The following is a 25,553-nucleotide window of genomic DNA, read 5'->3' as shown; positions in this document are numbered from 1 at the left end:
ACTAGACAAAAGAGCCAGTTGATTGTGAGTGCCTCCAGCAGGATATATATATATATATATATATAGTACTTCAATAAGTTTTGAGACCTCTTTCTTCCCGTCCCATCTCAGCACATAAAATATGATATCACCACAGTTTGGTTTGGGCGTTTTAGTCATTGTACTGGCTTCCTTTTAAATATAACATTAATTTTATTTCACTATGTTCCCTAAAGACATCTTACTGTACTTTATTCTCCCAAGATTACGCAAATGCACAGAATCTGCTTCATCCTCTATACCTGTGCAGAGTGCCAGAAGACCCACAGCTACAGAATCTCAGCCCTTAACTTTAGAACATTGTGACATCTTGATACTAACCTCTAACCACAGAGCTTCACTTTCTCCACGTAGGCGTTTTAAAACTAATAATAAGAGACAGTGAATAGTTTAAAGATTAGGAGCTGAATAAAGCAAAGCAATTAGTTCACAAACAGAGGTACAACATTGATAGGAAAAGTAAATTTTTCCTCCTGATTTTTGAATGTTCTTAAGATCTCACCCTCAGTTATCAAGCACATGTGAGTTCCAGCTGAGCATCCAGTCCCTATGTAACTCAGACCTTTTCCAGTCTACTGCATTGACAAATAAACAAGCTTTGAATAAAGAAGATAAGCGCATTTGCTTTCTAAATACCAAGGGACAAAGTTAGTTGTTTGTTTTGAACACTCCACGGTCATGCATTCCTCAGTACCTGCTAGTTCTGAGACAATTTTAAACTCTCAGAACCTGTCGTAAGTCAGCAATTATAATAGAAAAAGGAAAAACCAGAATAAAAGAATAGTATTTGAATTGGTTTGGGGTTGGTATTTATTTGTTTGTCTGACCCAGTGAGACCAGATTTGAATGATTTGTCATACTATTGCTGTAAAGAAGGAAGAGTATTTAGGCATAAATATTTTAAAATAATGCTACACATGACAACAATTCTCTTACTTGGAATTGGAATCTCTGACAAAGAATGAGTCCAATGCCTGGGGATCCTAATACTGGGAGTGGTGCAAAATTTAGAGAGCACTTGAAAGGCTACATTATTTTTCAGGCTGCCAATAACTAACTGAAGTGGGATTTTTTTCAAATCCTCTCCTCACAAGCAGCAAGGCTTTTGAAAATCAACTTCCCCTCTACTTTTAGAAAAGGTAGCAAAGCAATAATGATGCTTCAATTCAGTTTCAAAGTCACCCACCCTGCAGAATAATCTGTGCACCTCACAAGCAACATTGAGCCAAAATGCATTCAAGTACACAGGACAGAAGTGGTCTATAAAATAACAGAATAAACTAACAGGGAATTGTAGATAAGGTGGTGTACCAGACTGAAAAACATCTCCTTCAGAATGCACACAAAAGAAACTAAAGCTGCAACCCTTCTCATGGACTGAAAGATAAACACTGCGCAAGAGATCAGATGCAAACAAAGTAAAATATTCCTGTGTTGTCACTTCCAATATTGATTAGCAACACCAAGCTGTTGGGATCTTAGAATAAATAGCCAGTCAGGATACTAACTGTTGTGTTTAGTGAATTCTTGTAAGATTTATAAATCTGAACTTTGATGTTCCCTGATGCCTCCACTATGGATAATATGAAATAGATGCAAAATTGACCAATGCAAAGCCAAAGGAAGGGAATAAACATGCCCAAAGACTTAGCTATCATGTAATTCTCATGTATTGAAATCTAATTCCCCAAAATGCATGTCACTGAAATCTTGAACACCACTAGGCTGGTGTATTTTGAAGCAAAATTACTTGCTAGATAGCAGGAACTCATAATAAACAGAGGTTTCTTGCTTGGTGTTCCCACCAGTCCCCCTAAAAAACAACAGAAATTCTGAGTTGTGGCAGGTTAAGGACTGAATGAGACAGAATTCATACAACAATCTAGCTATCAACTTTATTGACAATTATATATCACTACTTGTCTTTGCAAACACAAACATTCAAAGAAAAGACATGCCAATACAAGAGACTGACCTAGCAGGCTACACTGCGGAACAATAAAACCTGAGAAAAACATTCTGCTGATACTGAAAAGCAGCCATGATTGTAACTGATAGCAGATTTTCTCAGAGGAGTCCTCAGCTCATTATATCTCAGCCTACATTCTTACTCCACCTACAGCTTTTGGTACCAGAACAGGGAGCTTATGGGAAATGTCATACTCTACATACATTCTAACAAAGCCAATCAGCATAATTTCAGTCTCTCCAGTGGTTACTGTCAGCCAGTTTTTGGTAACACGAACTCCGAACTGCCAATTCAATTCCCCCACACTGAAAATATTTCTCAAAACCAACAGTTGGAAGGAAACTCAGCAAGGCGTATTCAGCTAAGTACAGAAAACATATCCCATGGTGACAAAATACACTGCCACTCGCATTCCTGATGCCATTTACTGGCCTACAGGAATACAGGTGGAAAAGCCTCAAGATGTAGATTTTAAATTCCAGTCCCATTACCATGATGAGATCTGGCACAGTCTTTCCACATGGGTTTCAGTATTTCCATAGCAAACCCAGAAGCCATTGGAAAATGTATTTCAGCCAGAACCTGTCATGGTTTCTTCTCTCATTGTCTCCCATTATATCCAATAGGTTTGCAACATGTGACAGTAACAGTTGCCTCCATATATTTACTAAGTACTTGCCCGTACTGACATGGCAAAAAAAAAAAAAATACTAAGTTATGGAGATCCTGAAGAATCACAACTGAAAATATAATGCTTAACAAGGCATTAAGTACAGCTGCATCACAGCAAATTGCTAAACATTTTTAGACTCAGCTTGGCCATATCATTCTTCTTGCTCTGAAGTGATAAATTAATTGAATAAGTGAATACAGAAGTCAACTGAAATCAAAGGGACTGCAGCAGGTACACTCAAAATTTGATTTTTGAAAGTAACTAAATACCATAATGAAGAAAACAACTCAGGTGTAGAAGTCAGTCTTCAGAAAGATTCTGTTCATAAATAGTTTAGGAAAGAAATAGTCCTCTTCCCTGAAATTCATATCTCTTAGCTACATCCCACATATCTCTAGTTCAAAATGGAAACAGCTCTTCATCTACCAGAGCAGTATTACCCCCAAAGTCATCTTCTTTTCCTATTCACCCAACAACTCTAATATAGAGAATGTGTCATGCACCATCCAAGTGGACAGGAACAGAAGAAACTCTCCATCAAATACCGAGGCATGAATGGATACAGATTAAATACAGCTGTACTTTTAAAAACACTTAACACAAAAACTTGCTTCAGAAATTCAGAACAAAACTGCCCAGAATATCGAAGTATCTAAGCCTACACACAAAATACATAATAGTCTTTATTGGAATAAAAGTGTTCACTCTCGCTACAGTTTGTACATCTATTTTGACAAATAAGAATAATAGCAGAGCCACGGAACAAAGACATTTCTTTTCCCCACGTTGTCCATACAAGTCTAATGCTCGACTCCTCCTTTTGCCCCTAGTATGCCCCTTCTCACTGCACATGAGAAGACAACTCACACTTGTTTTAATAATATCCTCAACAGGTTCATTGAGCAACAATTTTGACCTGTAAGTCATACTTTTAAGTCATCTGGGAGATCTGCAGGAAGAAATTATGTTATCCCTCTCAGGCAGGCTTCAACTGCACCGTCAATACAGAGACTCATACTGTAAATGGAATCACAGTGTTTATTATTAGGATTTTATCCAGGATTCCTATATTCCCACCTATGGTGCACTGCTGCATTAAGCAGATTAGTTAGAAAAAGTAAAAATGCCTTTAATAATCAAGTGATATATTGGATTGACCACCAATTATTCATAAACACAATGAAAAATTACACAGCTTGGGGCAGATGGTGTCAGGTTAGTAGGCATTCTATATAGTTACCGAAGGAAAATATATGAATTTCATTATGATACTGTCAAAATCCAGCAGCGCAGCAACGAAAGCAGTAGTGCTTTGTAGAACAGGAGAACTTTGTTAAAGATGGCAAAATTTTTCCTGTTATATACTTAAAGTCTTTCTGCATGCTACATGGACATCTTTCTCAAGGGCAGCCAGCCATCCTCATAACCTTTCATTAATGACCAAAACTTAACAAAGCATGCAATATCATTTCACTAGCGTTTGAATTTCAGTTTGAGAAGAGCGTATATATTTAAAACAAAGAGTTCTGCAGCTCACAAAGGAAGACAGAAATCTCATGTTCAGAGTACAACAGAATAAGCAATTATTATCCCTCCCTGAGCAAGTGGTGGCTTCAGCTGGATACTTACACTACACTGTGGTGCATTTGAAAAGGTAAAAGTTATCGCTGCATGTTATAGCCAACATATGTTCATAAGGAATGCCACAAATCTGTGCATAAGATGCCAATATTAAAAGAATTTCTGAAAATACTAGCGTGAGCCAAGCATTGAAAAGTGAAATCTGTAATGAAATGTGCCATAACAGCAAAGTCAATCACTCTTTGTGTTGCTTAGGATAGCACACAAGATGCTGTGGGATGATAGGAAGGGATTTTGTTACAGAACAATCATAGGACACTTGAGGTAGTGTTGGCTTCTTCATCTTCTGTCTAGAAAAGATGCAGACTCTCAGTGTTCAGAAATAAACAGGAGTGGTAAGCATGGTAATGAAAGAAGGAATTCAGCACACATATTATGAAGGGAGGTGAACCTTCAAAGTCCAAGGGAGTAAAACCACACTTTTGATCTTTTTCCTCACCTGCACTAAGATTCTGAGTTAACAAACCCAAAAATTCTGTCGATAAACACAGGAGATCAACAAATGTTGCTACTTGTAGTTATTGTTGACACTTCACTGGAAAAAAACAACATATGCTATGAAATAGGACTGAAATAACAAAGAGATAAGGGACTAGCAAGAAGGAATAAAAAAAAAAAAAAGATAAAGAAACTCCCCTCTCCCCAATATATGGAGAAGACTCTCTGGGTAATATATAAGCAGCTGAACTAGCCAGGGCTCAAGAGTGTCAGGTAAGGTAGGGGAGAGCAGAACAAACGTGTCAAATCCCACATATTAAATCCATGTCATACGTTTCCTAGAGCATTCTTTTCAAAAAGACACACAGAATAAAAGTGGTGGGGAGTGGCAAACTGTCACCATAGGAATCATGGAAACGTAGCTTTTCAGTCTGTTACTTAGGAAAAAATATTCAGTTTGGTTGTTATAACAGGCAGAGTTATTTTAACTAGTCGAAGAGAAAGTTCAAAGGGCAAGTCTCACGAACAAATACATCTGTAACCAAACTGCAAAGGCCTGCAAAGCAGTGCTTGCTCTCATACACACAGAAATGTGCACACCTGCCTACACACAGGCTACCTACACAATTATATCTACCTATATATACATAGACAGGTTAACGTTTTATAAAGCCTGCAAATATTTACAGTACTCAAAAATGTAGTACGTATGCATACTCATAGAAGCATCGAGTGCATGGGGGTATTTTTTCAACTACCAAGGAGACAGGAGAATACCAGACTAGTACGAGAAAGAGCACTGAAATTTTATGATATGAACCAGCTATTTGGACATTTCCCAGCTCACCAACCTGTCACATTGGATAACTTCCATCTTCCTGTATGTACTCAAGCATTTCATCAAGAGAAATTTCTCAGTTTTAAGTACACTTGTCTTAGCAAATTGACACCGGGGAGAAAAAAAAAATCCAACTTGTCTACTATATATTTATGTGTCCAAATGCACTCACTTAGGAGGAAAGTATATGTTGCACCTTGTCTTCTGACAGCAAATTTGATATTAACAATTTCAAATATGTGCTCCAAAATAAATGAGACAGTATTGTTTTCTAATCCATGAAGCCTTTTGTTCTGAAATAGCCAATGGAATGTATCATCTCTTTAAAAGGCAATGGTTGAAATTGTGTTTTTATTAGATTAGAATAAAGGAATTTCAAGTACCGTAGATCTGAAAAATATATTCAGAAAAAAGATCATAATGATTTTACCTTTCAGTGCATCTTCAGTTCTTCATGTGGAATGGCACTGCATCACCTCAATCAAAGTATAGCCAAACCACACTAAATTTTTTATTCCTATAAGTTGCTTAGCAAAGTCCTTCTTTCTGCTGCAGAAAATATCACAGCATCTTCTCTACTCAGTCTCGCCAACCTAAAGTAATGTTCAAATCTGGCTTTAATATTACTCAGATAAAATGCTATAATATCATCCATTGCTGAAGTGTACTGAAGTCAGAAGCCCACACCCTATCCTGTATTACTTAACTGTGTTAGAGCCCCCTCTCCATTCACCTCAATCCCACTTTGAGGCAGTTCACAAAATCTGCTAGCAGGATTCATAAGCAAGTTCACACCATCTTCTTAGGTTCTTGTTTCTTAGATGCTAAAGCAAAGTCCATTTGGCATTACCAGACCTGTAGGGAATCTTTGAACAAGTACAGAAATGTACACGGAACTCTTGTGTGGCAGCACGCACCACCAGAAAAGGATATTCTGTGTACTGGCCAATAACAATAACTAATGAAAGAACACGACACAAGACAAGCTGTGCACTGGAGAAAACTGTAGATACCAAGCTATGCTACACAAAATTATTCCAATTTCTCATAATAAATACTTCTACCCTCAGAAATAGCTTTTTGGTTTATTCTGTGGGACCCAAAGCAACAAGACTCCCTGTTGCGATAAACGATTGGCCTGTTACACAGAGGCCATTTTAAAATATCTCTCAATAGCTTCATCTTTCTTCTTCTCTGCCAGCTTTTTCCCGTGTATCATAATAAGCTGCCAATTTGCACTTTTGGGGTTTATTTTTACTTAAAAGGCTCTCTATCTTTCAGCCATTTTCTTCTGAAAATACTCCGTTCTGAAGCCTCCTTGCATTTCATCTATAACTTTCAGTACATTGCCATCAGTTTCCTTTCTAAAACCTGCTCACTAAAACTTCTTGCTTCTAGTCTTAAAGGTTTTTTTCAAAAGAGAAAACCTTTTTGTTTCAGTGCCAATGAGATGCTGGAAGAAAACACTGTGAAACTATTAAGATTTGCATACCAAACCGCCCCCTGTATGTCACACTGCCCTTGCTCTATGTTTTTCACTAATAATAAATACCTGGATCACCACATGCTGCCTCTGAAAGTCAGCTTCATAAAAGGAAGAATTTGAGTCTCATTTGATCCTCTGACATCCTCAAAAACTTATGTATATTTGCAAGCTGAAGAAAAGTCATGATTGGAAGATAATTAGACTACCATTTCATGTTAATGTTCATGCATAAAACTGGTGAGTGTCTCTGTTCAGCAGACACTGCTTATATTGTATGTTCAAAAGGCAAGGAAAAAGCGATATACTTTAGAGGGTCTAACTAAGCTGTCAGAAAGATTCCGTATAAGTCTTCTGAACATTAAAACCTTGCCTTTTCAGAATTTTGCCATTTTTAAATTAAGCCCTGAGCTCTAACCCAATAAATGCACCAAAGTTTTCAAAGATTAAATGAGCTGAGATATTACAAAGAAAATGACTACAAAAACATAGAAGTTGACACTATATTAAAGGGGCCACATCAAGAAAAATAAAGGTGTACTTGGCTGGATATTTCAGTGTTTGAGAGTGTGCACTTGGGTTGTTGGCTGCACTGAATGATCTTAGGGGTCTGTTCTGATCATAACAATTTTATGATTCTGTGTATTTTAAAAAAAAAGAGAAGCTTTCATCTAGAGCAATATGAAAGTAAGCCAAAACAGTTCTCACTGACTTAGCTTTTTACTCCTTTTCACACTTCCGTATCTTTTATAAAGCTTTGAGAAACTCACCGAGTTTCTACTTAAGTTGGAAAGATGCTTCCTGACAACAGAGGGGTTTCACCAGTCCACCCATCCTGACCAGGGAGAAATAAATCAAATCAGGAGAAACCTACGGCTGTATCTGTAGCAGCCTTCAATGATCTAGTGGGAGCTCACTACATCTACTTATTTGCCCAGGTGCTATGCACAAAACCAGGGTACACAGATGGAAACAGAGAACTAAGATTGTGCCAAAATGTGCAAACAGATGCAAATAGTGGAACAAACAAACAAAAAAACAACTACCGGAACTTATTTGAGAGGTTTCAAAATCTGTTGTTACAGGCATATTATTAGCAAGTATTACACAAGTCGATTGTAATAGTTAAATCCAAGAAAAACCAAAGCATGTCATAGAAACAGCTGAACTGCAGTAACATCGTAATGAATACAATAAAGGAAATCTTGAAAGAGAAAAGTGAGAAAACTGTGGAATTTAAGACAAGTCCTTTGCAGACCTTATGAAAATCTGGGAGCAAAGTTCAGTTTGCTGCCATTAATGACTACTGAAATACTTCAACCGCTAATTACATCTGCATCCTAAAGTCTATAGCTGGTACATCAGGTAACTCCAAACTGGGATATGATCTTGTCTGTACTTTGCTGCAGATCCTTTTCACAACCAGTAAAAACATTCTCAGATATGTTAGCAAGTACCATCCCAGCAAAGTCTGGAGTAAAGCTTTCCAACAGAACTGTTGCACTGACCTGGACAGCCTGCTATGTGCCCTGATGGTTAATAACATGTATCAGAGGAGATATTCAGTGGTCTGGGCCCAAGATATCCAATCAATCTATATGATGATTATTCTAGTTCACAATTTCATTTCTCACATGCAGTTCATTGCTTCATGGGGGTACTTTTAAGACTGACTAGGACTCAAAGGACTGCCACAAACATTAATCATTTAATTAACTTCCAATCTGTAAACTGGAACGCTGTGAAACTAATCAGTGCAAGTGCTCGAAGAAAGATAGCACCTAATCACAGTGTCCATATCACAGTTACAGCTGCTGATTGAACACTAGAATTAATAATACTACCCTTTTCAAAGACATGCATGGCACCAACTCCAGACCTATAGATTTCTGCTGAAACCAACAGCAGCAATTGACCAGCTCCGTAGTCTGGAAGTGTTCCATCACTAGTTCTGACTGGGGAAGCCAAGGGAGTTGTCAGGACACTCATGAAATGAGTGGAGTGGAATCATGCTAAAGGTGCTGTGAAAACACGTAAATGGATGTGGAATGGTTCAGATAGGAAGAGATTTTATCATAACTTCACCTGATAAATATCCAAATCCAGCTCCAGTCCAAACTAAGTCTACAATAACATTAGAAAACACCCTGGTATCTGAGACAACATGGGGAAATACACAAGGGAAAAACCTCTTCAGACACATTTTGATTCCTGCCCCCCCTTATAATGGAGAACTTGAATTAAAACTTATTTTTCCCCAGTGCAGCATTAACCTAGCAGTATATAAGGTCACAAATTGCTTTTTAAGAAAATCTATCACTGATCTATTCAAAAGAGAAAAAAATAATGTTTCAATAATACTCAATAGGCATTTTAGGATGAGAAGAGCATAGAAGTGCTTTCATGATCCAGAAGAGTAGGAAGTTTTCAAGGAAGTATAAGCCTTATTTATTTTATCTTTAAAGCTATTCACATCAAGAGAATGCTAGCAGTTGCTTACACAATGGTATTCTATTATTCTCTTATAGTTCTCCTCCAGCCTCTCAAAATCCCCCAATAACCTGATGCTACTATATGAGAGCCTGCTATAAACATAAAGGTTGCCTTAAATTAAAGGTGCAACTATTAAAAATCATTCTACAGTCCACTAGACTGTGATTAATTCCTTTCTGGCCTTACTGAACTTTGAAGTCTGCAGAAAATAGGACTGTGAACTCCACTGAGGTTTCTTACATTATAAAAATGTGAGGTGTTCATTATAATCCATCCTAAAATGACATAGTATGATTTTTGCTTTAGAGGTTACCTTTGAGAGAGTACTGAACAAAGAAAAAATTGTATAATAACATTAAGAATTTTGACACTTACAGAACTACTAAATTATTAAATTGCCGTATTCTTTTATATTTTAAAGATTGCTTCCACATTGGATAGATGATTTTTCATCCCAGCTGTAAATTTTACATCTCAAAAGAAAAATATGCAGCAATCTGTCTCATCATATTTTTGCCAACATGTACATTTTAAAACTTGCGCTGCACTGAAAAGAAAGAAGGCAAACCATAGAAACTTGACAAGGACTGTGGCTGGAGAGAGAACAAAGACAAACCGCAAACTATTTCACCTTTTGGCTTGGGGACAATGAGGAATCGAGGCAGTTTGGCTAAGGTTCTATTATTGCCACAAAAGGTCAGGAATCATAGACTCACAGGACAGTCCTGGTCATCATCTAGTCCAGCTTCTCTTTGAAGAGGGAGCCTAGATGAGATTATTGAGCTCCTTGTCCAATTGAATGTCGAAAACCTCCAGTGAGGGAGATATAACCACATCCTTGGGGCAATTGTTTTAGTGAATGATTGTCCTTACTGTCAAAAATATTGTTTCTTATACTGAGACGAAACTTCTCCTTCTCCAACTTGTAACCATTGCCCCTTATTTTTGCTACGTGCGTTCTTGTGGAGAGAGCCTCCATCCTCTTTGTAGCCACCCTATAAGTACTAGAACCCTGTGTGTGCGCAACACATGCAAACTTAAAAAAAAAATCAAGATCTGCTTTAACAGCAGGGAAAAAACCTAACATGCAAACATGCAATGATATGTCAGCCAGATTTACATACTCAAACCACTGAAAAGCGCGAAATATGCACCATTGAAAAATAACATTAACAAATAGACCACATGTTTCAAAAACCAGTGAATGAAGAGATTGGAACAAACCCACAATGTTCTTTAAGCAAAATAACCAAGGCACAAGGCATTTCCTCAGGGCTGATAGGTAGCTGCCCAGGAAAGGGCCAGGGACGGAGAGGCTGCGTGGCGGGATGCGAGGCCACACAACCCTGGCAAACGTGAAATCCCAGTAAATTTCTCCTCCCAAAACAGATAATATTATTACAAGACTTAAGTTTTAAATTGACATACACTCTTTGTTAAGAGTAACATAAGTTAAATTAACACATTGAAAGCATTTCTATAAAATAGATCCTTAGAATTTTTCATACTTCAGCCAATGTGAAATAACCAGCAAAACAAGACTTGTAAACTGCTATGACAGAAAAGAACGAGGAATTATATCCTGGGCAAGGGGAAAGTTGCCTAAGCATAGTAAATTGGCAATGTTACACTGATCTATTCATGTAAATACAGACGCCTATAACTCATTGAAATTCACTCATTTGGGTTTTCAGTCCAAATAGTTGAGAATTCCTACCTATATATTTTTTATTTCAGCTTGTTTCAATACTAATAAGAGCATCAAAACTTCCATTACAACAATTCATACAAACCCCAGACCAGTGGATGCCCAGTTAGCTAAAAATCACATATAATTAAAATAACAATTTGCAAATTAAGAATGCAAGAATCTAGCTCACAGGCCTCCATTGCCAAAGTAGAGAGCTCTCCTAAAACCCCTAAGGGCTTTTTACTTGTCTTTAAAACACAAAGGATTAGACTTCTAAAGCTTCTTTCTGAATTTAATTGGGCAAGAATAACTTTTAAAGCAGTCCATCTGCCTGGAGCACAGCAGCTGTGATGGGAAGTAGAGAATGCTACTGCAGTATTTGGATAAATTCTCATATAAAACTGTATAAAGCTTCCAGTAATTAGAGAACGATATGTGAATTCAGAACTTGGCACTGGAACTTTATTTGCAGAAACTGTTTGACTTGTTTATTGTGTATATTTGTTTCCAGTGAACAAGCAGTACAGTGATTTAGGAGAGCACACCACGAAAGTACAATTTGGTATTAATGTACTTATTATTTCCCCTCGATGTTTTACGCAACATTTCTCTTTGCAATGAAATCATCCAACACTCATTTTCTTCCAGAACTTAATAATAGAATAATAGCATGTTATTACTCTGCTTAAATTATATTACATTACCTAAACGTTACATAAGGCTTCATAACAGTTGGGTTTATTCTATAACAGTATCCTTCCCACTGCACCCATCTCATCAACTCCTGTAAATTAAATATGTCAGAGTTTGTGCAATGCTGAAATAAAAGGTACACGAAGTTAACAGAAGTAAGGCTAAAGAAACCACTGGTGAATTAGCAGGGAAGAAGGTTAATGGTAAATTAACACAACATGGAGAATTTAGCCCCAGTCTTAAAAATCACTGTAATCCTAATAGCAAATGGTTGGCCTATTAAAAATCCCATAAAAAATTTCCCAGCTTTCGCATAAACTTCTCCTCTCATTCCCATTCTATTTAATTCTAGCAGCAAGTTTCAGATATGACATAATTTAAGAAAAGCACAGTAAATATGATTTACTTACAGGTACCTGGGTTAGTATTGAAAGTCAGGACTTAAAATCTGCTACTAGTGCAACACTACTCATTGCATATACTGAACTTTGTCTCAGTTTATTCTGGAATGGTCTGGGTAGGAGAGTTCACATTTGTAAGGAAGTCTGTCACACAGACTGCTGGGGTAAGAAACAGTAATATCCTTTAAATGGTAGAAACCTGGAGTGCTAAGTCCCAAGTAAAATGCAAAGAAATGCAAAGAAATGAAAAGTACATAAATTAAACAAACTATATATGGCACACACTCACCTAAATGTCCTATCTCAGGAAGCTATAATGTATCTAAATTTGGAACAGAAAGGTTGCCAAGAAAATTCTATCAAAGTAACTTACATTTTGACATATAAATATTGAAGGAACAAGATTACTCTTGCCATACCTGATTGCTGGAAGCTGTCAGCTCACACGGGTGAGGTGCAAGACTGAGTTTTCACTTATATTGCCTTTATATTTTCTTACTGCAGCTCTAGTACATCAAATGTCCATTAGCAATGGATTGTGACATGTCTGTGACATACCCTGTCATGCACCGGTGAACACATCACAGCACAGGGGTTGGTGTTGCAGACACGATACCCTGCACAGCTCTGCAGTCATTAACATCTACTGCTAATGAGCCTGGGTGTGACTGCACAGCTTCAAGGGATCATCCAGGTGTGCTTGAGCACAAACTCACAAACAGCCCATCCTGGTGCTCAGTGCAGAGGACGCACCCATAACCTGCATTTGGAGCAATGATTTGTTAGCACTTCAGATTCCGCCAATGATACTGTTTTTATAGAAGAAACACAGAGAATTTGAAAGCCATCAATGCTTGTTACACCTTAAACTGTGACTAAAATATCTCTGTGGCAAACATTCTCATAAGGGAAGTGCCAGCTGTGACAAATGGGTCATAGCATTAGGTTTGGGGATACAAAAAGGGTTAATGGCTATATTACACTTGAAAAAAACCTAAAATACTTGCGAGTAAAATTTTAGCTCCATAATGAAATGTTTTCTTACGTTCCTCTAGCTTTCCTAATGTAATCCATGGTTGTTATGACTATCGATGTAACTGTTTTTCAGAGATAAAAGTTTTAGCAATCACTCAAAATGTTTACTTTTTGGTTTTTTCATGGTGACCTATGGACAAACGTGACAAACCACAACTTGAGAGGCCAGCCTCCCACAAGCAAACAGAGTAGCACCCTTCACATGTATGTGCAAGCAATCTCAGTCTCAATTCCCAAATAATTGATACTGCGTGGGAAAGAGATTTCATCTCTCCAGCAAGTGTTCCATTTGCATGAATCACATTGAAATTAAACTTATTTTTCCTTGAGCAGGAGTTGTACTCAAATCTGAAGACACTGAAATGAGAAACTCAGAAAAAATAATTTAAAAAAAAAATCTGAGTTTTGTTTGAACATCAACATGCTTCCAAATTGAAAACTCACATTTTGCTTTGTTCAGCTTTTTCCTATTTCATCCGTAACAACTTTAATAGCCATTTTCAAATCTGAAGATTTAAGATATGTATTTGGGACGATATTCAGGCCTGCACATAAGTACTGATCACAAAGAGCAAACTACTACTCTGAGTATTTTATATACACTGTTGGTGTTTCGTATTTCATATGAAGAATATCTTCGACACTTGAAAGCTATAAAATATTTTTCAGTTTCTATGCCAAAGTTACAGAACAACTTGAGATGAAAAGTTATTGGGAGACAGCAGAAGAAAAAGAGCGTTTGGCACTTTGTTCACCTATGACTCTTGTCTTTTTACTTTCAGGAAACAATTCCTGTTACTCTCCATTTGCTGGTTATTCAGTCTGGATCACTCTTCTGATGCCAAAGCACTTATGGAACATCCTCAAATGAAACAGTCACTTGGATATTATTACCCTTGTGTTTGCAAGAACTGAAGTGACAACTACACCTCAATAACTTCTTGCACTGAAACCCACTGCATGCTGCATTTTCACCTGCTCAGAAGTGGTTACGTTTTGCTTAACCTTTTGGGAATATGAGTTTTGTTCACAACATGAAAAAGATGGTTGAAGAAAAATTCTTTCTAAAGAAAGCAATTGAGTTTGGTGTTAATGGGTGTATTCCATCAATAAAGCTATGCATCAGAAATGAAAATGCCCCCAGAAGTTACTATACTTGTTGTTCAGACAACATGAAAATAAAACACATGTGACTGTTACACCACTTAAAAAGGCTGGATCACAAATGGAGAGCTGACTGTCAAATAAGAGCCATAAGGAAAGCCATAGACTCAATCTTACCTTTTAATTAGTAAGCATAATGGCCTATTCCAATTTTGTAAGACAAAGATCGAGTTAGCTTGATAATACAAGGAATCTGCACCCCCTAGCTACAAAATATCTTTCCTTGAATTTTATAGTTAATTTGTCTTAGTGTTTGGTCTGATCAGCAATTTAATTTGAAAGAGTATCCCTAAAGTGAGCATGTCACTTAAAAGTACACGTAATAACAACAACAAGAATGAAAAGTGTGGCTTCTTCAGGAGTGAAGTATTCATTTGCCTCTTGGGAACACTCTTAATATACAGTTCAAATGACAAATGAAATGGGTCGCAAAGAAACACGTTACTTGCAGACTCTAAATTGTGATTCAATGGCCCAGCAAAACATGAAAATGCGTCCAGTGCTACTGAAAAGGAACAGTCTGGATTCAGCTGATTTTATGAGACGGCCACAGCACCGCAGGACCAAATCTCAGCAAGTTCGATTCAAGGACGATGGTGTGCACACAGAGACAGAACTGGATACTAATGCTGCTCAAGACATAGCATTCACGACTGGAAAAACAGAAATATTTAGGGATCACGATTTTTTGCTGCATTGGTCTCCATCTTTTCCAAGGGCTCAGAAGGGGCTTCGGAATATTGCCATACAAACATCTCCCAGCCTCAGGAAACACTATCCTGTTTTTAAAAAGAAAAAGCTGGCAGTAAGCAAGTCATTAACAGAAATGCCAACTGAGCCTGCAAATTCTACCCAAATAAATGGTGATCTATCTGAACAAGACCTCATGTCCTCAGATCTCTGTTACTTAAGAATAACTGATCATTTGGAAGATGGATATAGGAATAGTGAGGTGGCCGGTAAGTTAAGTGAGAGACCATCTAAAGCACAAAGTAATGGACCCATCCACTCAGAAGATTTCTCAGTATCAGAGAAGACAACTGTTTCTACACAGGTGCCTGAATACATACACGTGAGCTTTCCACAAGAAGTGGAAAACTGCAGTGTTTCCACGGATGCACCAGACGCAACCACGAATTTAAGTAATTCACTACATTCTTCTACTGTCATAAATAACAATGAAAGTAATGAAAACAGCACATTGTCGTCTAATTCTGAAAAAGCATGCCCTTGCCTAAGCAATTCTGCTAATTGCAGTGAATGTAATGCTCATTCTGACTCTTGTGAAGCAGATAAAAGTGATTCCGGGTCACTTATAGCCAGCAAAGATGTGAGCAGTAAGGAAACCACTCCATTATGTCCTCCATCAAATCACAGTTCATCTCCTTGTTGCCTCAGAGACTATCAACAGGCAGGAGAGCACAAAGCAGGTTCCAGCTGTGTGACATTAACAAATGACGATCACACAATAATATCATTGACCAGCAGTAACACACCAAAATCCGTTCTGTCATGTAATACTGAAACTGAGAAAATATCTGCCCAGTCAGATGTTTCCCAGTGTAACAGCTGTTTAGAAGGATTTCACATAAAGTCTCATCCTCAAAGGAATGAAATAAAACCGCAAGCCAACAAAGAGATTAGCGAAATAAATCAAATTCATTTGGCACATGGCGAACTCTGTGCCCTACAAGGCAGGCTGCAGTCTGTAGAGGAATCCTTGCAGTCGAACCAGGAGAAGATTAAAGTACTTTTGAATGTAATCCAAGACCTGGAAAAATCCAGAGCCCTCAGTGAAGGGTACGGTGCATTTTAATATCAGTAATTCATCACAAGTGTAAAGTAGATGTTAGCATTCTTTTCACCTTTGCTACTAAAAAAGTAAAAAAAACGCTTTCCTGGAATATTTAAAGATGAGTTTGCAAAAATGTTATCTTATGCCCTTTTTCTGGTATTTGGACTTCTGCAGAGAAATAAGTCTTTTTATAGTTAGCCTTTAGCTGGCAGGGCCGTTACTAAACGCAGTGTGAGACATAGTTTATTAACTTCCTTTTTTGTTTAAATTTATGGTGTCAGATACAAAGCCACTGACACCTGAGAGTCAGCAGTTGCCATCCAGGTAAGATCTGTATGCAGCAGAGCAACAAAACCCCGCAGTCTGATGTACTAGCGGATTGTTATAGACACCTATGGCAAGACAACTATCTCTTACCAGCAAGGTCAGAGATGCATTTAATGTCAAATCAGTAATACTGCTGAAGCAGTTTGTACCAAACTGTGCAAAAAATTATTACTGCCTTCATAGGGAAGGAGAAATGTCAGTGGCTAAAGCGCAACATCCACAGACATTTGAGGACAACATTGCTAGCTGCATTTCATGATATCACGAACAGCACACGTGCTGAAAGGGAATGCCTTAAGAACAGGAGAAGCCAAGATGCTAGGTAAACTTAAGAGCTTCAATATGTCAAGAATCTTTTGTGGCAGGTGAAAGCAGGAGCTTAAAAAGGACTGAAACTATGAATATAGAGCATGTGAAGATGGTTAGCAAGAGCTTACCTAGGAATCTCAGCTTTTACAGCAACTTATTTCTGCACTATTGTAAGAACACATGACCTTTAGCGTGCTCTCAGTGACTATTTGCCAAGGATGCAAGCATTATTTATCTAATTATTTAAGCAACATCCTTGCACATTATAAATAAAATTGTAAGTGTAACTAACACCTAAAGACTGGACACCTGTTTAGGACAAGGTTGAAATGGAAGTTTCAATAATTCTATGCTTAAAACAGGCTTTAGTATATTTTAATAACTCTATCCAAACCATTAACAAGAGTTGTTACTTACAGTAAATGCAACTAGGATACATTTTAAAGTTCTGGTTTATGATACTATAGTATATTTATCAAATAGTCTTTCTGTTCGCAAAACCCACAAACAAATCTTTCAAAGCATCTGGAGAATAAAGGTTCCATTTAACTTGTTTTTTTAAAGATAAACCAACAGAAAGCCTATGTTACCATACTTTTACTTCTATACTTAGCATAGCTAGCTCAGACATCTAAAATAAGCATTTATGTGTAACTGGTTTGTACACAAACCAGCATCCTTAATTTTATAACAGATTGTGTATCAATAGTATTTACTGACTACAATTAAGGAATAAATCAAATAATTTTTCACATTTCCAGAAAAAAAAAACATCATGGGAAGGTGAAAGCATTGAGATTTCTGTGTAGGTTCAATGGCACAAAAATAGCACAGAACACAACAGTCATTTGCTCACATGGTTCAGCACCAGGTCTTTGCACTTGTTCCCACATAGACAGAAAAAGTTTGGCTGTGCAAAAACAGTCAGGATATAACTACTTGAAGCTACGACTTCATATGCCCCAGTTTCCTCACACTTTATTAATACGAAGAAATGTATTTGGAAGAATAAGAATACTTTCATCCTCAGAGTATTTTATTGAGGAATTGAAATTACCTTCTTGCATTTCTGATAAATAATTCACCAGCTTGCATTCCAAATATGAATTTACACTCATTCCACAAACCAAAATATGATAAATCAAAATAAGATAAATCAAGTTAACAAGTAATTTTACACTGTACATGATACCTTTTTTATCTGGAAACGTTAACCACCTATGTCCATCTGCCTGTTAGCATTAAAATACTGCTGTTAGTGCCCACTGAGCCCACATAAAATTTTACTCCATGTAACATTTTTCCCATACAATTTAGCTCCAACAGTCCTCTCTCAGAGGGTGTTTCTTAGTCATTTTTCTCTATCCAAAAAGCTCATTCAATTTTCTAGCACCAGCTTTGTAAATCCTAGACACAACAGACAAAATCCACATAGACATACTGACAACTAAACAGCAAAAACACTCATAGAACACCAAACCCCAAAAGTGCGATTTGGAAGCAAAATCCAAAGGGAGGTGGGGAGAGAAATCCAAGTATGTGTCAAGCTTAAGCAATCACTTGTCTATTGTATATTTAGCACAACTACCATTCAACTATGATTCTCTAGGAAGTTACAGAAAAAAATACTCCTCCTTCCCTGCAGGGAGTTACGTACAAAAGAGTGGACAAGCTTCAACTATGTTTACAAATCTGACCATTACGGAAAGTCACTTGCAGTAAAACTCAGTCAGATTATTCAGCAATATTTACAAGTTAACTTCTGTTCGCTTACCACACAGTCTGAGAAAAAAACATTTTACAGTTTCAAACGGTGGTTAAATGATTAGCTTCAATCCTTCTTGCTAGAATCAGATCTAACAGTAAAACTTAATATTCCAAGTGCTTGTGGAGGTAGAACAATGATGCATGTGAGGAATCTCTGCTTTAATCCCAAAAGCAATTAGAAAATTATTTTTGTACCAACTGATCTGCTAATTCAAATAAAATTCATTAAATAAATGTTATGCATCCTTCAGATGCAATGAGCCATCGATCTCAAAGTGTTTCTAATACAAATCTTTCCATCATAAAAATAATCTAGCTCTAGTTGCTGTTAAAGTATGAAAGCCACTTTCTGTGTTTTCTCAACACTCCAAAGCTGCACACTATCAGCAGTAATAATCTGATTTGATTCTCCTCAAGCGACAAAACACATAAAGGGAAAAGATGGAAAAAGCATTAGGGTAGAGGTCAGATTGATTTACCAGAAATACGGATATCCTAATACTTTAAGTGGTATTATAAGTAGGCACACACCTAAGTGTTTTCATAGCAAGTGTTGACACAAAAAACATCAACCAGAACACTACCAGCATGAGGTGGAGAGATGCAAGACAAAAACATAAATCAGCATAGAGTTTGTGTTTTCTAAAGCAAACTTATAATTCAGAATTTGACACTAGAAACTTTGGTAAGGATAATAGAAGTGGTGAACAGGATTACTTTTATCCCTGAAAGATTCAGAGATCTTTTAATGCATCTATATAAACACTTTACGTGAACTGCTGTGTATTACAGGCGCAACTTCTATCACACTGGTCAAGACCTCAACAACTGCAGCACCTGCCAGAACACCGCATGTATCATTTACAGGTACCTCAGTCCTTCACACAGTTTCGTACTGTCTGTATCTCTCTCAAATGCGCGATACAATGCTTTGCTTACAGCTGTAAGAGGTGTCAATTATTATTCATCCAGCTTTTGACAAGAAAAGAAACAGTACATGTTTGTTTTCCCAAGTACAAAGTGATGAATGCTGGCATTATCTGAAAGAGCCGCTGTACTTCTGAGAATTCAAAGACTTCCCACTAATGCTTCATAATATTATTATTACTAGCATGCTCTGAAAAACTCTGATGCCATTTCTGGTGATGGAATTCCCTTTGTGTGTTACATTTTTAAAGCTAGGATTTCAGTAATAAATTTAGATCTTGGAAAAGATAAATATTCAATTCTCCAAGTGCCAGTAAGCTGTAGCTACAGTTCATGTTTATGTGCAGAATCAAAACAGAACTCCCATACTTCGCACTTCAGTAGGTGTTTATTTGTTATTATTGTAAGAGAGCGCAATCTGAGGGTAACTTACTCCAAATTTTAACTGCAATTTAGGTTAAACTCTTATGACCAAAAAACTTTTTAGCACTATGTTCTGGAAGCCCTGTGTGATTCAAATGCCATGTCTATGCAAATCCATTGTAAGAGACTTGAGCTTGTCAGCTGTTAACCACAAAGCTAGCAGGTACAAAGTCTAGGTTATACTGCACATGAAGCTCATAGAATCAGCAAGAGACTTTATAGGGCTTCCACCAATTTACAAACACATTACCTAATCTCTGCAATCTCAGTCATGAGGCAGAAAACACACATCTTCAGTTATCTGATTCTACAAGATTCATTGAGCTCTTCATTGAATATTATGCGACATCTTGTACAAGTGCAGCATAATTAGAGCTAGAGCTCACAGTTGATCATTTCAGATCCTTCCCAGTACTGCCATACACTGCAGACCTTGGGGAGTGAAGAGGAAGGTGAGTGAATGGTCAAAATGCACACACAGGCCACATCTGGAGACGCAGAGCGTATGTACTCAAACAAAAGTTAGTAGAGAAATTATAATACTGCTATTTTAATCCTGCCTTTTTGCATTCCTTTTGTGTGAGGGACACTTCACTTACAGGGCTTTGCGGCTGATGAGCTAACCTTTAAACTTCATGCTTATATCATTAGCTGTATTTATCACCTTTCTGGTGCGTCGTACAGTTTAAGGTTTATTTTTTCCAAAAAGCTCAGCGGTAGATGAACTTGCCAGTCACATGTGGAGATCAAGTATTCAGGTTAGATATTACATAGTAAACTTAAGAAGTTAATTTGAAACATCTCCTAAATATTTTGTATCCTTTCAAAGATGGTCATACGTAGTAGTATTATAGAAGTCTTAGATATTGAAACACGTTTACAGTAACAAAAACTAAAGACAGGAAAACTTCCCTTTTAAGATGAAATATGGCAGACCATTAGCTTGGTCAGTTTTTAAGCACAATGACTTGATTTTTTTTTACAAATATAATGAATAGACTATCCACGTGGAAGCATTTTTCACACTGCATTTTCTACATGAACCAAATTTATTCAAGAGATTAATAAGATTGTTAGGGAAAGTCAGGGTTGGACACCACATTGGAACCTAGTGTTCAACATAAAATTCGGTCGATTAATGATGTCATAAGCAACAGGATAAGGACACCTCAAATTGATGCATCAGAAGTTAAACACCACAACTTCTCTGAGACAAAGCCATTAGTCTTCTCCACAGGCCACTAGATACTCCAGGAAGTCCTCTGACTTACCCAAGAGCACAGACTGAATCTAAATAAAACAGGAAGATCCAGGACAACACAGGGTTCCTTTACTTGGTCACTGTCTGAACAAAATCCTTATGCATTTTTATTGGCCTATAAAGAACAGAGGTCACTCTAGAATTCATGTACAAACTACCCTTAACACAGGATGCTTTCTCTTTTGAGAAGAATAAACTATGATGCTAACCCTGTATTTTTAGTTTGTACAGTTGCACTACAGGAAAGATCCTGAGCAACAAGCATGAGTATCTGAAGGAAAGAATGAAAGAAATAACAAAACACGGATGTGTCTGTTCGATTTACTAGGTAGTTTATAATGATAATGGTGCCTGGAGGCTTACAGTGCAATGAGTACAATACATAGAAGAGAAAACAGCTTCTCTTAAAGAATTTCTAGTTTTAGGAGACAAACCAGGACAAAGCAAGGAAACATGATAGATTTCACTTTACGGAGACGTTCCATGAGATGTGGTTATGATAAAAAGATTTTGAGTAACTAATATTTGAAGTTCATGACATTCATTAGACAAAATCCATAAAGAATTGTTAGCAGCTGTTGCTCTAGACAAAATCATGGAATTACTGTGTTTTATGTAGCTTAAAGATCCACGCAAGCAAGTCTTCCACTAACACAGCATCACTATTGCCATTACTTATAGAAAAAGCATTTGCTCTTGTTCCACGTTTTCCCACTTTTAAAGAACCTAACTCACCAGTGATTCGAACACCGATGTGTACAAGCAGAATGTTGGCTTACAGGCACTGAACCATCTATATCACCCACCTTTTAAGCTGCTCCTGACTCCAGCTATATACTGATCTCATATCAATCCAAGTGAGGGTTACAGCGATCGGTAAAATAATAAAGAGCTTTTCAGTCTAAGAGCGACCAGGTATACAGCAGCTTTAAGTTTAGTTTTAACAATCCAGCAGGGTTATGAGACCCATGTTGGGGTTCTAATCTAGATCCTGCAAGACAAATGTTTCCATTATAATGAAAAAAATGCAAGTAGCAACTGAAAAAAAAAGTTATCCTGATGTGTAATGAACAGTACTAAATGAAGACTGAATTGACCTCTGGCTGCTGGAGATGATTTGTCCAACATTAACTTAGAAATTGGAAGAAGGGAAGAAAAAAAGGAACATCAGCAGATGCTCTCCTTAAATATGCTATAAACTGAACATCTTGTTCTCCAGCACTCATGATCTATGACTACTGAAACGTATTAAGTTGCAGTTTCAGCAATAAGCCAATAAAACTGAAGAGGCACGATCAAATTTTTCATTTATATCACTTTCTTCTGCTTCTTCTATATTTATTATGTATTACTCCATATCCAGGGATCACTCTCCAGTTCTTCTAAATTAGAATAATCTTATTTCTTTCTTTTTGCCAGCTGAGTTATTATATTTCATTAAGAAAACCCCAAAATATCCTCATTATAGGGGAAAAAAACCTTCTAGTTAATTTTATAATATTATTCAACAATGCGTATGGATTTCTGTATACATACTTAATAATGTTTAAAGACAGGCATGTTTACTAATTCTATAGATTTCTCCTACACAGTGCCTAAACCAGGTTTAGGGCATTGACACAGCATCCCAAAAACCCTGATCAGGACTTTTTTCTCCAAAAGAGCTTATATTGTGGAAAAAGCAACTATCTCCTCTCTACTCTCCTCTCTGCCTGCTAAAATCTCCACAGAAGATGTTGCTGCTATAACTCCCACTCTCCTGCCCCAAAATGCTCGTTGAAATAAAGAACAACCACATTCAACAATGCATCCTTTTAATTAATTTCTTTTACTTTGTTTTATTTTATCTGTACTGGGCACATCAGAGTCTTTAATCAGTGTCCACATTGATTCTTTTGAACCATATGTTTATTTTTGTGCATATATCTGCTCTTATCCAATTAACATACCGGCTTTCATTTGACATCCATGATAATTATGGGGTTTAACGGAGAAAATTAGCTACGTTCTACTTCCCAGTTAACCAATACTACTTATCTCAAGGACTTATATATTGGCTTAAGCTCATATATTTTTGGTCCTAGCAGGGCTCCTAGCAGGGGACATTCACATTTAACAAAGTTAAGCATGCGAGAGCTTTGAATTCATGCCAAGCATATAACCAAATCAGATTACAGTATCAAAATCCAGCCATTGAATAAAATGCATTGAAAGATCAACCTAGTACATTTTCTGTCCTTTAATTTTTGTCTTGTTGTTATGTGTACAGTGCTGGAGTTCTTAAAGAAAGACATTTCCCTTTGAAAAGTTTGAGATTAACTTATTTTCAAAGCAGCATCCTATACACCCTTGTGTTTTAATCAGGCTGTAATAATGAATCATGCTGTATTATTCTAGTAAGGTAAGCATCCTTGCCATATGTTTTTTTTCAAAGAGGGGATTTCTCACTTATAGCTTAAATCTCTTCATTTTTCCATAGTGTAGAATATGACTTCAGACAACAAGAAGGAAGATTTCATCAGATTTTGAAAGCACTGGATCAGGCAGAGGAAAATCCAGCACCAGCTTCACCTCAGAAGCTACAAACCGATCATCCAGATCCAGAGAAAAAGGAGTTAAGAAGAAAAACAAAAAAGATGAAAAGGAAATGCTTCTGGTGGATTTGACTTCCTTATGGATCTTTTTAAATTTCAAAAGACACCAGAACAGGAAGAGTTTTCAGAGCACACACCTGAAAATGAGCTATTACAATACTGCAAAGCTAAAGAGTGTTTAATTAGAGCTTAAGAAAAATCAGAAGAATTGAATTTACTTAAAGATCTCACTGAATAAATACGCATGAAGATATTATTATCAAAAAGAAGTTATTTCTTTCAAAAGGAAGCTTACTCTTTTTTTTCCAAGGATGCTTTCATATGCTTTGTAAAGACTTTTTTTTCAACTTTCGAAAAATAACAAGGTTTCAACCTCTGCTTTAAAAAAACTACGGTACACAAAGCTATGGGTGTCACACAGTCTTCGTTTCCTATTTATATGCAGCATGGACTAAAGGGAAATATTCATTGATCTTAAAACAAATCATATAATCAAGAAAAAAATTCAGGAGAATCTATATCATCTAAACAAATCTTTTTGCTGCTGTTACCTAATATTTAACAACAAAAAAGAATTTCAGGTTAGGGTTCGCTCTGTACTCTCAATGATTCAATTTAGAAAGCAACCATTTAGAAGTTTCAGTCATTTAACAGACCTCTCTTCTAAGAATCACAGAATCATAAAACAAGATAATATCTTGGTAATTCTAGTCTTACCTCCCTACTAAAGCAAGGTCCAGTTAAATAAATTTGAGATTTGAATATGTCCAAAGACAAGAATCCATATCTCCTTGGGGCGAGCTGTTCCTTTTTTTTCCTAACATCTAATCTGAATTTCCTGTCTTGTAACTAGTGTCTGTTACAACTTGCCCTATCCAAACACACCCTCAAGAAGAATTAGACAGATAACAACATCCCCCTCCTTAGCCTTCACTTAGAAACTGAACAAACCCAGTTTTCACTCCCTCTCTTCACGTGTTACATGCTGCAGCCCACTGCCCTCCTGGTGGTCTCCCTCTAGTACATTGATGTCTTTGATCTACCTGGAAGCCTAAAACTGGACATAACACCTCCGGTGTCATCATGCGGTTGTTGAATAAAGGGGAATTACCACTTGGACTACTGTCTTGCTAAACCACATGACCGATTTGTCCATTTAAGACCCATATCACTACACCAAAATATGCCAAGATGGGGAGTTGGGGACTTAAGTTATAAACAGGTAGACACATGATACAAAAATGATCATAAAAATAATATTTAATGAACTTGCCTGTATAATACCAAAAAAAATATGCTGAAAAGTTTTTATCAGATGTCAAGACAGCTATTACGTTTTTTAAAAAATAGCTGAGCTACCAGCTATCCCAGAATATGCCAATGTAACTTAATTTAGGGTTGGTGATATTGTTTTGATCATGAAAACAAGGTCAGCCCTTCATACAGGGGCAGAGGAGAAAAGGTTTTCTGAAGCAAGTTCAAAGGGCACACAGTAAAGCCTGAAAAATATATTTTATGTTTAGTGGAATGTACTGCAAACCTTTTCTTAGAAGTGACTCTGTTTAACTAGTTCAAATGGTGCCAGGGTATTCA

The 25,553-nt window shown here is 37.0% G+C and overlaps 2 protein-coding genes across 2 annotated transcripts in view; one reads left to right on the top strand and one right to left on the bottom strand.

Annotated features, from left to right (window-relative positions):
- The window catches only part of INSYN2B (inhibitory synaptic factor family member 2B), a 37,938-nt gene extending 13,771 nt beyond the window's left edge, over nucleotides 1–24,167 (top strand). Inside the window, exons 2-4 of the mRNA XM_069869298.1 lie at nucleotides 14,176–16,357; nucleotides 19,548–19,622; nucleotides 23,846–24,167. Coding sequence (XP_069725399.1) covers nucleotides 14,967–16,357; nucleotides 19,548–19,622; nucleotides 23,846–24,032 — 1,653 coding nt within the window. The 5' untranslated portion in view covers nucleotides 14,176–14,966 and the 3' untranslated portion in view covers nucleotides 24,033–24,167. The remainder of the gene's footprint in view (nucleotides 1–14,175; nucleotides 16,358–19,547; nucleotides 19,623–23,845) is intronic.
- Nucleotides 1–25,553, bottom strand: part of DOCK2 (dedicator of cytokinesis 2) — a 173,439-nt gene that overhangs the window by 80,929 nt on the left and 66,957 nt on the right. The window lies entirely within an intron of this gene.

This window comes from Phaenicophaeus curvirostris, chromosome 15 (assembly GCF_032191515.1).
Source record: "Phaenicophaeus curvirostris isolate KB17595 chromosome 15, BPBGC_Pcur_1.0, whole genome shotgun sequence".
Taxonomy (NCBI): Eukaryota; Metazoa; Chordata; class Aves; order Cuculiformes; family Cuculidae; genus Phaenicophaeus; species Phaenicophaeus curvirostris.
This window is presented reverse-complemented; position numbering and strand designations above follow the sequence as displayed.